The sequence below is a fragment of the Eurosta solidaginis genome, chromosome 1 (genome assembly GCF_040869045.1).
Source record: "Eurosta solidaginis isolate ZX-2024a chromosome 1, ASM4086904v1, whole genome shotgun sequence".
Classification (NCBI taxonomy): Eukaryota; Metazoa; Arthropoda; class Insecta; order Diptera; family Tephritidae; genus Eurosta; species Eurosta solidaginis.
In genome coordinates this window covers 344,285,901-344,300,300 of record NC_090319.1, presented here as the reverse complement: position 1 = coordinate 344,300,300, position 14,400 = coordinate 344,285,901, and the positions used below count along the sequence as shown (strand labels likewise).

Sequence of the window (14,400 nt, the reverse complement as noted above, 5' to 3'; positions counted from 1 at the left end):
GTTTAATATACTTTGAGCAGTAATATTCAGATTTGTCTTATTTACAACACTTCTATTCTATCACAACTGAAAATGAAAAGTGATATTTAGCTGAAGTGATAAAGTTACACAATTATATATACCTAAATATGTAATTTACGAAGTTCAGTGGATTAGTCTTGATCTCCATAATACAAATGCATTGCAAAGTGCGCATTACTGAACAGGATAATCAAAATGCGCTTAATTTAGAACAACCAAGTCTCAAATGAGAAGCGTGATTATGTATATTGTCACAATCTTAATTTAAAATATGATTTTAAACTGGTGCTAGTTTAAAAATAAATACTTCTACCTTATACATAAAATTCAAAATCATCATCATTGTTCTTTCCTCTCACTGGCAGATCATGGACGCCACAGAAAATAATAGTTTCTTTAATAGACGATATGAATTTTCTATTCTCCTCCACTATTTTTTCGTGATCAATTTTGTAATGACAAGTTGATTGGTGTTATTTCCAAAAAGTTCTTTGCTTCTCTGACTGCACCCAGGTGCCATTGATTTGTAGAGTGCTTTTTGTCATATTCATGCATGTTTTTATAACGTTGGAAAGGTTTTTTTATCAATGATCCTAGAACACCTTGAACACTTTTCGGCGGAAAAAGAACACAATATAAACACAGTTCTCCGTTCAGTTTTTTCGAATACTGAAGCCAAGGAGAATACATTTTCAGCCATTCAAATTTAAATTTTCGGCCTAAGTCTTCGACGTCGTCATTAAAATTATAATTTTCTGACGGTACCCAACATCTCTTTAGAAATTCCATCTTGTTAGTAGTTGATATCTGTGATGATCGTCCAACACAAAAGCCTAAATCGTGTGAGTGATATTCTTCCAAACCTGTTTCATTTATACATGATGATGCTGAAGTGAAAGAACTTTTTTAACACGATCGGAGGAATTTGTAGGTTGATGACTAGAGGTCGAAGTTTGGCCTTCATCACACTTCGAAGTGCATTCTTACGGATCGTTCGATGGAATATCTGTTAAATTTTCTACAAAAACGAGCAATTATTTGTTATTGAGAAACTCACAATGAATGTTATCAGCATCAAGCTATAATTTTTACAAATCACAATATTCATTAGCATGTATACGCAGGTAATGTTCTAGGACAGTGGCCGAGTGCTAAAAAAATAGCTACAAATCCAAAAGTGGTACCCCAAAACGCGTTTTGCACAGCATTTCTGCGCAGAACACTTTTACCCACAAATTTGTTTGTGTGTACGACAAAAACACAACAACCACATGAAAACTTCAAATGGGTTTTAGAAAAATCTCGGGAATTATAAGAGATATCGGGTTTATGGTTTCGGATTCGAGATCCTGGGGTCAAAACGGGTTTTTGGGTACCACCTTCTGATTTTTAGTTATCTTTTTAGCACTCGGCCACTGTCCTAGAACATTACCTTCGTATACATGCTAATAAATATTGTGATTGGTAAAAACACAAAAAATGTACATCATTCATTCAAACCTTTTGAACATGTGGCTTCTCTTGCAGACTCAAACAGGAAGCAGCAACTTCTTCAACCCGAGTTGTGGCGGGTTCCGCAATCTTTCTTTTTTGTGATGTGAATACACAAGTATACAATTTGGGTTGAAGCAAGAACAAAACTTTTTGAAGAAGATAAGCTTCAAATGCAAATCTCTTCAATTTGAATAGTTTTGTGATTATATGTGGAAATGCATTGTATATTTTAACTCTTTCAGCCTGGCCCCGGATATATATATGTGTATGCGCTAGTGCATATATGTATTATGGTGGATGTCAAATTCGGCTAAATGCCAGGTCCCTGACAAAGTTCAGGAAGATTTTGTAGTATCACCGTAATATGAGAAGCAGTTTATGCTAGATTCCAACTTTTTTGCATGCGAACACGTCTTGCACTTCACCACGGACCTTCCAATTTCAATGTTAACCTGTTAACAGCAGAAAATTCTCTGCCAACAGTTTCAGCTGGTGTTAATATTATTTGATTTTCTCTTAAGATGATTTCTATGTGGGAATATAGGTATTTAGTAGGATTAATTATATTTAAATTTTATTATTTGTAGCAGTATATTTGCATGTTTTGTGTTTTAATATGGATTTGAATTTAATTAAAATAATTTAGAAATTTTAAAAAAGGTAAAAAAGCTTAATTTCAATGGTAAATGGAGGGTTGAAAATGGCCTTGCGGCGTTTCAAATACATATACGCGGTCTAAGTAACAGATAAGACGAGGCAAAAAATATATTACGTTTGGCGCACCTGTGTGGCGCTTGTTTCAGGCTACGAGTGTTTCAGGTTCGAGTTTCAATAAATTTTTTTTTTTTTGATGGAAAATAGATAAAGATGCTCCCCGAAGATTTTGGATAGTGTTATCGAAGTTGATAGTCCTTTGCGGGTCGTTCCGGTAACAAACACCATTAACAACTATATATGTATGTATGTGTGGTTGAAGGGAACTGGACGAGGTTTTTTAGTGGCGGGAATTTTGTTGTCCAGCGCACAACTACTGCGCACTATTTATTTTTACTGCCGGTATATTCTAAGCACTTAACTCGCAGTCCTTTCGAACAAAAACCACGCTCTATAAGTCCTGAACACAAGTCAAAGGCTTCACTGGGTAGGCCATTATTACGATTAGACGAACACATCCCAGTAGGTTAGAGGGTAGAATATACCAGCGGTAGGTATGCCTGTCGTAAGAGACGACTAAAATACCAAATAAATTCAAGGGGTTGGGTAGCGCAACCCTTTCAGGTTGCCAGCGCAATATATAGCTTCTACAAACCCAATTGTCAACTTCACCTATCCGTGGCGAATTTTGTTTCATTAACAACCGAGGCTCTGGCGACTCCGAACTCCCAAAAGCTTCGGGGAGTGTCCTTATCGCTACAACAACAACAGCAACAACATTGGACGAACACATCCGCGCTAAAAAAATATTCTCATCAACAGCCATATTTGGAAGCAGAGGAAAGGGATACCTCCATTGAGTAGGCCTGAGCTATCACGAAACAGGGATAGAGTAGACTTGTTACAAAACGGTCAAAATAGGATAGGCCATTAAGCGCGGATGAAGCTCAGTACATTGTTGTTGTTTTGGTTATGTTAAGAGTGCGACCACTCAAATTGTCGTCACAGTCCTCTAACGGAAGTCCAAAGAAATTGTCAGTTTTAACAGGGGCGGACCATAGGGAAATTGGTAATAAAAGCGTAGGTTGCACATTACAGTTGAACAGATGGTTGGGGTCATTTGTCGAATGCAGGGCATACATTAAGTATGTCGGGGTTGATTGTGGACTAGTAAGAGTTTAACCTGTTACAGTATCCAGAACGAAGTTGAGCCAGAGTGAGTTGTGTCTCCTTGGTAGTATGCTTTCTTCTTCTGCAAGAGTAGGATATTGTATATTGACCTTCTTCCTCTTCTCCTTCATGCACCAGTGGCATCAAGGGCATCTTTGTGTTTTCTGGATTAAAAGGATGAGTTCTTGAACCGACATTAATATGCTTTTTTTGCAGATTTCCAGTTTTTTGATGGAACCACATTATCGGTTTGCATAATTGGGGAATAACATGGTTAGGCATAGGAAGGCTTAGGAACTTCTTTAGGCAGCTTACTCTCTCTAGTCTGGTGTACTTTAACATCACCAGAGAGATGTTGTCGTCGCCGATGAGCTTGGGAGGCGTCGGTGTTTTGAAAACTTCCTTCCTGCAGAAGGTAGCAAAAAATGTCATGTGTGGATCTGTGGTTAAGTCAGCTATGGCTAAACGACCAAACGCTATTCATATATAATACAGTAGTAGTATCGAACTTTCCGCATAACGAATCGAGTGTAACCACTAAAGACTGCCTCCCCAGCGGGTCAGGGGGTCAGAATATACCCGCGGTAAGTATGCCTGTCGTAAGAGGCCACTAAAATACTAGATTCAAGGGGCTGTGTAGCGCAACCCTTCAGGTTGCTATCGCAATATATAGCTTCTCCAAACCCAATTGTCAACCTCACCTATCCGCGGAGAATCCTGTTTAAATAACAAACGAGGCTCTGGCGACCCCAAGCTCCTCATGGAACTTGGGTGTGGGGAGGGAGGGATGGCCTGAAGGTTTAATGTGGCCATGTAAATCGTTCCCGAGATGGTCGAGCTGGCATCTTAATGGTGCTATCCGTAATGGTATCCGGCAAACGACCATTACATTGATAACACTCCCCAAAGCCTTCGGGGAGCAACCTTATCGCTCCAACAACAAAAACAACAACTAGAGACTGCCACTTTGCGTTTTCATGACAGCCGGGTACCCGATCAGGGCATATTACTGCAATATAACCTTATTTAATCAGTAACGACCTGTTCCCATCATTGGTACTAAGCAGTGTGGAGTGTCGGTAATTGATTTTGTCTCAGAATGATAGGTTTCGAGCGTTAAAGCGCTTAACACATTCACTTTTTGTTGGTGCTTTTTAAGCTCAAACTGGTGCTTTTCTATCTGAGCTTCATACCCAAGCCTTCCTAGGCCAACAATTTACTTTAAACTAACACGCTCACTTCAGCCTTTAAATTTCTCATCGAATAGTAAATGTAATATTACATTTACATTGCGCCATAAACTCGAGTTAATGTTCCGTTTTGAAGTTGAACAGTTTTTGTAAGCTGCAAAATGGCCTATAAATTTCTGTATGGCTAATGTGAACGTAAAACCCCTTATTTTAAATGCCTCGTTTTAAAGAATTCCAGTGGTGATATTAACTTTGGCTTGTTTTATGTCAACAATGCTCTCAACTATGGAGTTGGCTGCGCTCATCACCAATCATTGGTAGGTGAAATATACGAATTAACGAAAGCTTGTACCATTATTATTCTATTTATTTTCTCCGTTTTCCCCCTCTAGTTTACACATTTGATCAAAATGGTCCAGAAACGATGAACTTCTGGCTTTGGCTAAAAGGCAGAAGGGCCTTTCAATCTGTATTAAATTGAATATACATATATAAACAAATAATAAGACCAATAATCTCATATGCCGATCTTATATGGTTTAATATCTAATCGAGCCAAATGGAGAGACTCAGACGATTTGAGCGATATATCTTGCGACTTTGTAGCGGGCTCAACCGCCAATCATACAGAACGGGCACCTTCAGGAAGAGAATTTCCAATAAAGTTTTGTATGAAAAATGTAAAATTTCACGAATAGTTTCTTTTTTAATTAAATCCTCAGATAGATTTGTTGAAAGAATGACATACTTAGAAAACGAGTTGATCAGTAAATATTTGTCAAAGCAAACAGAAATATCTTTACCCTTGACAGACAGATACTTATCTCCAATATATTTAAAAATATTAAAAAACAATTCTCTACTACATAAAAATAACAAAACTATTTACTATCATAGACGTTAAAAAACCTATAATACCAACGCAGAAAGTTTAGTTTATAGTACAGACCAATATATAAAGAAGTAGCTTTAAGTTACATACTTAGGTATCTAAAAACATTTTATATACACATATATCCAGATAAAATATTAGCATATCTTCTTTTAAGGCCTTTTTGGAGGAAATTTTAAAATTCTTAAATAATTCTTGTCAAAGACAAATGTATAAAAAGAAATAATCATAATCTATTGTATATAGAAAGTAACAGAACAAATTTTAAACTCCTAGATAAATACAAATATATGTTAGGATAACACTAAATAACTAAATTTTTAACATAAGTACGTAAAATATGTATGTTAATGTGATTTTTTGGGCAATAAATAAAAAAAAAATTTGTCTGGCTTTGGCTCATAACAGCTTTGGGTACGGGCTTTGGTCTTCTAAGTTGTGCGATTTCCGCTATTGCAGCAGTACTAAAAGCAGCATCTGCACCTTTCCTTATTCGTGGGTTGTGGATGGACAATATATAATTTTCAATTAAAAAGGGTTTATATAACAGTAGTAGAAGGTCAAACTAAACAAGTAAGAAAGGTTAAGTTCGGGTGTAACCGAACATTACATACTCAGTTGAGAGCTATGGTGACAACATAAGGGAAAATAACCATGTAGGAAAATGAACCGAGGGAAACCCTGGAATGTGTTTGTATGACATGTGTATCAAATGAAAGGCATTAAAGAGTATTTTATGAGGGAGTGGGCCATAGTTCTATAGGTGGACGCCATTTAGGGATATAGCCATAAAGGTGGATTAGGGTTGAATCTAGAATGCGTTTGTACGGTATGGGTATCAAATGAAAGGTATTAATGAGTATTTTAAAAGGGCGTGGACCTAAGTTCTATAGATGGACGCCTTTTCGAGATATCGCCGTAAAGATGGACCAGGGGTGACTCTAGAATGCGTTTGTACGATATGGGTATCAAACGAAAGGAGTTAATGAGTATTTTAAGAGGGAGTGGGCCTTAGTTCTATAGGTGGACGCCTTTTCGAGATATCGCCATAAAGATGGACCAGGTGTGACTCTAGAATTCGTTTGTACGATATGGGTATCAAACGAAAGGAGTCAATGAGTATTTTAAGAGGGAGTGGGCCTTTCTGGACCAGGGGTGACTCTAGACTTTGTTTGTACGATATGGGTATCAAAGGAAAGGTGTTAATGAGTTTTTTTTTAAAAGGGAGTGGGCCTTCGTTCTATAGGTGTTCGCCTTTTCGAAATATCGCCATAAAGGTGGACCAGGGGTGACTCTAGAATGAGTTTGTACGATATGGTTATCAAATTAAAGGTATTAATGAGAGTTTTAAAAGGAAGTGGTGGTAGTTGTATATGTGAAGGCGTTTTCCAGATATCGACCAAAATGTGGACCAGGGTGACCCAGAACATCATCTGTTGGATACCGCTAATTTATTTATATATGTAATACCTGCCAAGATTTTAAGGGTTTTTTATTTCGCCCTGCAGAACTTTTTCATTTTCTTCTACTTAATATGGTAGGTGTCACAACCATTTTATAAAGTTTTTTCTAAAGTTATATTTCGCGTCAATAAAACAATCCAATTACCTTAACATATTTCATCCCTTTTTTCGTATTTAGTATAGAACTATGGCATTTTTTTCATTTTTCGTAATTTTCGATATCGAAAAAGTGGGCGTGGTCATAGTCGGATGTCGTTCATTTTTCATACCAAGATAAAGTGAGTTCAAATAAGTACGTGAACTGAGTTTAGTAAAGATATTTTGATTTTTGCTCAAGTTATCGTGTTAACGGCCATGCGGAAGGACAGACGGACGACTGTGTATAAAAACTGGGCGTGACATCAACCGATTCCGCCCATTTTCACAGAAAACAGTTAACGCCATAAAATCTATGCCCCTACCAAATTTCAAAAGGATTGGTTAATTTTTATTCGACTTATGGCGTTAAAAGTATCCTAGACAAATTAAATGAAAAAGGGCGGAGCCACGCCCATTTTTAAATTTTCTTTTATTTTTGTATTTTGTTGCACCATATCATTACTGGAGTTGAATCTTGACATAATTTACTTATATACTGTAAAGATATTAAATTTTTTGTTAAAATTTTACTTTAAAAAAAAATTTTTTTTTAAAGTGGGCGTGGTCCTTCTCCGATTTTATTAATTTTTATTAAGCGTACATATAGTAATAAGAGTAACGTTCCTGCCAAATTTTATCATGATATCTTCAACGACTGCCAAATTACAGCTTGCAAAAGTTTTAAATTACCTTCTTTTAAAATTGGGCGGTGCCACGCCCATTGTCCAAAATTTTACTAATTTTCTATTTTGCGTCATAAGTTCAACTCATCTACCAAGTTTCGTCGCTTTATCGGTCTTTTGTAATGAATTATCACACTTTTTCGGTTTTTAGAAATTTTCGATATCGAAAAAGTGGGCGTGGTTATAGTCCGATATCGTTCATTTTCAATAGCGATCTGAGATGAGTGCTCAGGAACCTACATACCAAATTTCATCAAGATACCTCAAAATTTACTCAAGTTATCGTGTTAACGGACGGACGGACGGACGGACGGACATGGCTCAATCAATTTTTTTTCCGATCCTGATTATTTTGATATATGGAAGTCTATATCTATCTCGATTCCTTTATATATGTACAACCAACCGTTATCCAATCAAACTTAATATACTCTGTGAGCTCTGCTCAACTGAGTATAAAAATTAAAAATAAATAATAGTTTAAAAAAACACGCTTTTATAACAAACCGAACTAAAAAATAGAAAATAATTTTCAATTAAAAAGGGTTTATATAACAGTAGTAGAAGGTCAAACAATCGTTTATAGTTAATCACCTCAAAATAAAATTATAATAAAATTTAAGTTATTAACAGAATAATTTAATTCAGAGTAAAAACGTGGGGTGCATTTGACTACATTTCATATCTTTCCTCTCAGATAGTTGCCAATAGAATGATTGTAATATTTAATATCAAGCACCCCACGCTTTTTACTATGAATTAAATTATTCTGTTAATAACTTGAATTTTATTATAATTTTATTTTGAGGTGATTAACTATAAACGATTGTTTGACCTTCTACTACTGTTATATAAACCCTTTTTAATTGAAAATTATTTTCTATTTTTTAGTTCGGTTTGTTATAAAAGCGTGTTTTTTTAAACTATTATTTATTTTTAATTTTTTAGTTCAAGTAATTTTAAAAGTTTCAGTCGAGAGTGATGAAACCTCGAAACGCCAGCGGTCCATGAATGAATCCAACCCCCAAAAGGGGCAAGACGCAGGGAGGCTGGACGCGGTCTTTCGCCGAAATTGCCAAGGGTCGGCAAATCATTGGCATTATAGACGAGAGCAGCGAAGATTGCAGGATCCCGAAACAACAGTGAAAGTGGATCGAGGCCGCGCTCGCTACGGTGGCAGTTAAGGTAGAGATGGCAAGATTAATCGCAAAGATTGAAATAATCCATTGATTTTGACCAATTAATGATTTAATTGTATCGTAGACTTTCTTTCAATTAATTGCAATTTTAATCGATTAATTGACAAAATAATCATTTTTACACACATGTTTTTATCTGTGATTCGCAGCATTGTTTCTTTGTTTTTTCTTACATCACTAAGACTCTTGTTCACTAACATTGCGCAAAATGGCTCCTATCAAAAGTAAAGCTTGGAAATATTTCATTAAAGAAAAAAACAACCTGGTTGTGTGTAATTTTTGCAAGAAAAAGTTAAAATTTTCAAACAACACATCAAACATGTTCCAGCATTTAAAATTGAAACATGCAGCTGAAGTTGATAAGTTTAAGGTAGGATAAAATAGTTAATTTCCTTCAAAGAATGGGTTCGTAATGCATTATTTTATAGCATGATTCCAGAACAAACGAGGATGGCAGTGAAACCATTGATGAAAATAGTGTGGATACTGTGGTCGATATGACAAATGAATGCGAAGGTAGCACAGATGAAATGCCGAGTAGTAGCGCCAGTCAGCCAAGTAGCCGGCCAAGTCAGTTCAGTAGCACCGCCAGTCAACCATTAATTTTAAAAGCATTTACCAACATTCAAAGCTATTCCTCCGGAACAAAAAAGAAGAAAATTACACATGGAATCATGCACATGATCGTCAAAGATAATTTGCCGTTTACCTTTGTCGAAGGTAGGTTTTGTGTTCATTAATTATTCTATTATTTTATTCTAAGAAATTTAACTTTTATTAAAGGTGCTGGCTTCTTAGACTTTATGAAGCAAAATTTTCCACTTTACAAAGTCCCAACAAGGAACACGATAAAGGCTGAAATTGATAAACTGTATGAAGATGAAAAAAAAAAATATGTGTCATTGCTTTCAAAACTGCATTGTGTAACACTGACCACTGATATATGGACTAATATAGACATGAAAAGAATGCTGGGAATAACCGTTCATGGGTTGCTTGAAACAAACCCATTTAATGGAACAATTGGTGTGTATGAATTGAGTGAGTCCCATACATCTTCTCATATATCTGAGATTTTGTCCGATGCAATGAAAAATGTTTCTATTGAGGAAGATAACGTTAAGGCTGTTGTAAGGCTGAATAACACAGCACTGTTCTGTGTTATTGTGTTAACACTCAGTAATGTGCGGCACGCACACGCACACTTATCGATTAATTTATAACACAGTGGCACACTCGATGGCACAAAGCTGTTTCTATAGCACAGAGAATGACACTCAGATCGTAAGTGCACATTCATACATACATAGTCCATTGTGCTTGTTTTGCTTGTGTTGTTTGTACTAGTAATCTTGCCTGTGTATTACGTTTAAAAGATGTGGGCACAAAATGTATACTCTAAGTTGAAAATGTTCTATTTAAACAAAAGTTGTGGTTATATAACGTAGATTCACTAAACATGGGAGTACGAAAGAAGATAAATGTTGCCACGATTTACTTTCCTAAATGGCGTCAAACGTGGCGTTAGAGGTAAGTAACACAGTACTGTGCTCTGATATTGTGCCAACACATATCGACTTTCGATAATCAGTTATAACACAATTGTGTCAACACAATGTGTTAACACTACAAAGTGTGCCTGTGCTACTGTGTTAACACTCAAAAAATAGTGTCATTACCCACCACTAGGCTGTTGTCACAGACAATGTAAGAAATATTGTCAGTGCAATCTATGAAAAATTCGGAAAAAAGCGTCATATTCCATGTTTCGCCTATACGCTGAATTTGGTTTGTTCGAATTCATTAGATATTTCTGCTGTACAAGGCATTATTTTAAAATGCAAAACAATTGTGAAATGGTTCAAACGCAGCGTTAAAGCCAACGACGACATACGAAAGGTGCAAGCAGCCGCTGGCGTGCCAGAGGGTAAATTTTTGAAACTTTTACTAGATTAAATATGCGCTGGAATTCCACGTATTATATGATAGAGCGGTTCATCAAACTTAGTGCCTACGTTAGACAAATTTTGTTAAATTACCCGGATTCTCCGCCCATGATAACGTCAAGAGAAAAGGATGAACTAATGGAAATATGTACAATTTTAAGACCTTTAGAAGCCATGTCAGTGCAGATAAGTGGCGAACGACATGGAACTCTCAGCCAAATAATACCTCTAGTTCATTGCGGTCATGAACAAATTTCGAAAATTTACCCATGTCAACCAGCAGCACAAAAACTGAAACAAGAAATTTTAAAGCAATTTGATAAAAGATTTGCGACCATAGAACAGTCTTTCCTCTTAGCTGCATCCACTATCTTGGATCCAAGATTTAAAAGGGTTAATTTTAAGGATCTGGTGGCTTTGGCGTCGGTATTAAGATACATTCGTGCAGAAATAACCGAAAAAGATGTCAATATGGAAACAGCAAGTGAGTCACCGGTGGAATCAGAACATGATTTTGACTTATGGGCTCCACACAAAACTCTCGCGCACAAAAAAAGAGAGCATATGACGAGGTGCAACCTCAAGACGAGCTTACTTTTTATTTAAACTCCCAAGTTTTGCCACTTAAATCGAACGTAGTAGATGCTTGGGATGACATGAAAACAGTTTATCCCAAGCTCTATGAAGTCTCTAAAAATTATTGCCACTTGATTGGGCCATCAGTGCCTGCGGAACGGTTGTTTTCCAAGGCTGGATCTACCGCAGCATTCAAAAGAAACCGACTAACAACTAAACGGCTGTCAAAACTATTATTTCTACAAACTTGGCTAAATAAAAAATAAAAGAATTTTTTCAAGTAAATTGTTTTTAATTATTTTAATGCATTGTCGTTGTCAATTGTTTTATCATTATATTTTATAAATCGGCAATTAATCGATTGATCCATATTAATTACAATTAATTGCAATCAATTATTTTACTTTTGCAATTAATCATATGATTATTAATCGATTATTTTTATTTTTTTGCCATCTCTACGTTAAGGTTAAAAAGACAACCCTGGTCCACCGCCATCTTACACCGATGCAGGGTGGTTCCAGGGCAATATCAAGCTAATTGCCTGTGACGACGCCAGGTCGGTCAACCTCTATAGAGGTACAAAGTACCAAATCTTACACCGCCAAGAATTGGGGGTACGTTCTTAGCGTTTAGCGATCAAGTCAAGTATTTGGGAGTCATTCTGGATAGGAAGCTATTATGGAGTGACCATATAGTGGAGCGGTCCAAGAAGGCAGCAGCAGAGCTGTTCACCTGCAAGAGGGGATTCTCCCCTAAGGTGACCTACTGTATTTACACATTCATTGTGCGCCCGATTCTTCTTTATGGTGCCTTGGTCTGGTGGCCTGCACTAGCTAAAAATACCTATCTTAAAATGCTTCAAAAAGTTCAACGGAGTTTGGAGCTCTGCATTAACGGGGCTCCCGGCTCCACTCCAGATTCCGTTACATTCATACATGGATACATAGATACATAGATAGATACAGGCCAAGCTAATAAAAGCGTGTTAAAAAGGGCTCCAGTATGCTCTTTCGTAGAGGGAATGCGTTTATCGCATTATATGCAAGGTTTCAAATCTATGGCCATTTGGGTGGTCACAAGTTCAATTGACCTTATGTCAAGGCCAATAGACCTTATGTAACCACACCATCACATTAATGCATTGTCATCGGTCCTTGATACGTATGCAAAGTTTCAAATTAATCAGACTTCTAGAACCGGTGAAAATTAAGCTCAAAGACTCCGTTACATAGATACAGGCCAAGCTAATAAAAGCGTGAAAAAAAGGGCACTTCTATCATTAATAAAGGAATGCGCTTTTCGCATTATGTGCAAGGTTTATGGCCATTTGGGGTGGTCACAAGTTCAATTGACCTTATGTCCGTTAACCTTATGTGACCCCACCATCACATTATTGCATTGTCATCGAGCCTTGATACGTGTGCAAAGTTTCAATCAAACTTATGGCCATTCAAAGTGGTAATAAGGCCAATTGACCTTATGGCCGACAAACAGAACTCGTTATTTTTCTTCTAGGATAGGAAGGAAGTAATTGTGTTTGGGAAAAAAAATTAAAATATAAAATTAAATAATAAATTAGGGAACTACGAGTTTGAAAATAAAAAATATATAAATTAAGACATTAAGAAAAAATTCGTTTTTATTTCCTGGAAAGGAAATAATTGGTTTTGGGGAAATTGCAGAAAATAATGTTTCTTTTGCAATAATATAAACCAATTTTTTAATGACCTTAACCTTATACAGCAACTTAAATTCTCTATCAGAGGAAAATTTAAATTTTTTTTCAAGGATAAATAAATAAATGTTTTTGGAAAAATGGCTGAAAAAGTAAGCTTCTTTTAAGCAGTGAACATTATTAAACGTTTTCGTTTTAAATATGTTCCATAATATTCCAGAAAATTATTAAATTTTCTATACAGACAGTATTTGAAGGCATTATTACTTGAAGTGAAAGAAAACATTATTTTTCATTTCATCAAGTTTTGTAATTGTTGTTTACGCTTTCCTGTTAGCTTTTCCAGATTGTAAAATTGATAATAAAGGTAAAGGAAATGAACTGAACTAAGTTTTCACTTAATGCAATTTTTGAAGGCGTTAAAAACCTCGAGGTGAGTCGAAAATATAGAAACTCCGGCAGCATATATGAAACGTCTCCAAACTCGTTTTTAAGATATAAGTATAGGAACGAATATTTTACATTGAAAATAAATGCGAACATTTTTCAGAAAAAAATAATTTCTTTGTTGAATTTGGAGAAAAATTTCGCGTTTCCTGCTCTAATTCCCTACAAAGGATTCGAAAATTAATAAATATATTAAACTTTCGGTTATGTCTAGGATTTATTACTTTTTTTTTTTTTAAAGAAATTGAGTTTCAATTAAAAACTTGATTTTAAATTAAATTGTTCATTAATAAAAAAATAGACGAAAACAAAAAGAAAATAACCCGCACCAGCACACAGCTGCAGGTCAACTAAATTTCAAAGTCTAGTCGGAAGCTTCTTTTATAAGTTCTCGAAAACGCACAGCCTCCTTCGGCAGCAAGCATTTTTTCTCACAAAAAATAAAACCAATGATAATAAAAATAAAAACTAAGAATAATTCTCAAAATCCAAGCCAACTTTGTTTTAAAATAAGAAGCCATTTAAATGGAGAAAATTTTACGAAATTTTCAAATAAAAGTATATTTTTTCAAAAAGCAGTTTTGTACCTCAGTAGATGGCGTGCTGAATTGAAAAAGAAAAAAAATAATAATTAAAATTGAATTTCAAGTTAAGAGTAAGTTTGTTAAAAAAATAGTTAAAATTTGGATTTTGTCCTATGTACAGGTATTTTTGGGGTACACGACTAAGAAAACTTTGTTCTCACATTTAGATTTAAGCGCAGCCTACTTCAATAGGTAGAACTTTTACAAAATTTACAGAAACTTATTGAGCAAAAAAAGTTTGTTTAAGAAAAATAAAATAAATTTA

At 35.5% G+C, this 14,400-nt stretch overlaps 1 protein-coding gene across 1 annotated transcript; it reads left to right on the top strand.

Moving 5' to 3' along the window:
* The first annotated feature begins 9,098 nt into the window (after positions 1-9,098).
* Positions 9,099-11,622, top strand: LOC137244574 (zinc finger BED domain-containing protein 4-like). Its single transcript, XM_067773763.1, has 3 exons — positions 9,099-9,274; positions 9,333-9,624; positions 9,688-11,622. Exons 1-3 carry the CDS (start codon positions 9,113-9,115, stop codon positions 10,125-10,127), a joined length of 894 nt encoding a protein of 297 aa, XP_067629864.1. The 5' UTR covers positions 9,099-9,112; the 3' UTR covers positions 10,128-11,622.
* Positions 11,623-14,400: the final 2,778 nt, after the last annotated feature.

Excerpts from the sequence above, each read along its gene's own strand:
- LOC137244574 (XM_067773763.1), top strand. The coding sequence starts at position 9,113 with ATGGCTCCTATCAAAAGTAAAGCTTGGAAATATTTCATTAAAGAAAAA. Across the intron at positions 9,275-9,332 it reads CTGAAGTTGATAAGTTTAAG|CATGATTCCAGAACAAACGA; the intron begins GTAGGATAAAAT and ends ATTATTTTATAG. Across the intron at positions 9,625-9,687 it reads GCCGTTTACCTTTGTCGAAG|GTGCTGGCTTCTTAGACTTT; the intron begins GTAGGTTTTGTG and ends CTTTTATTAAAG.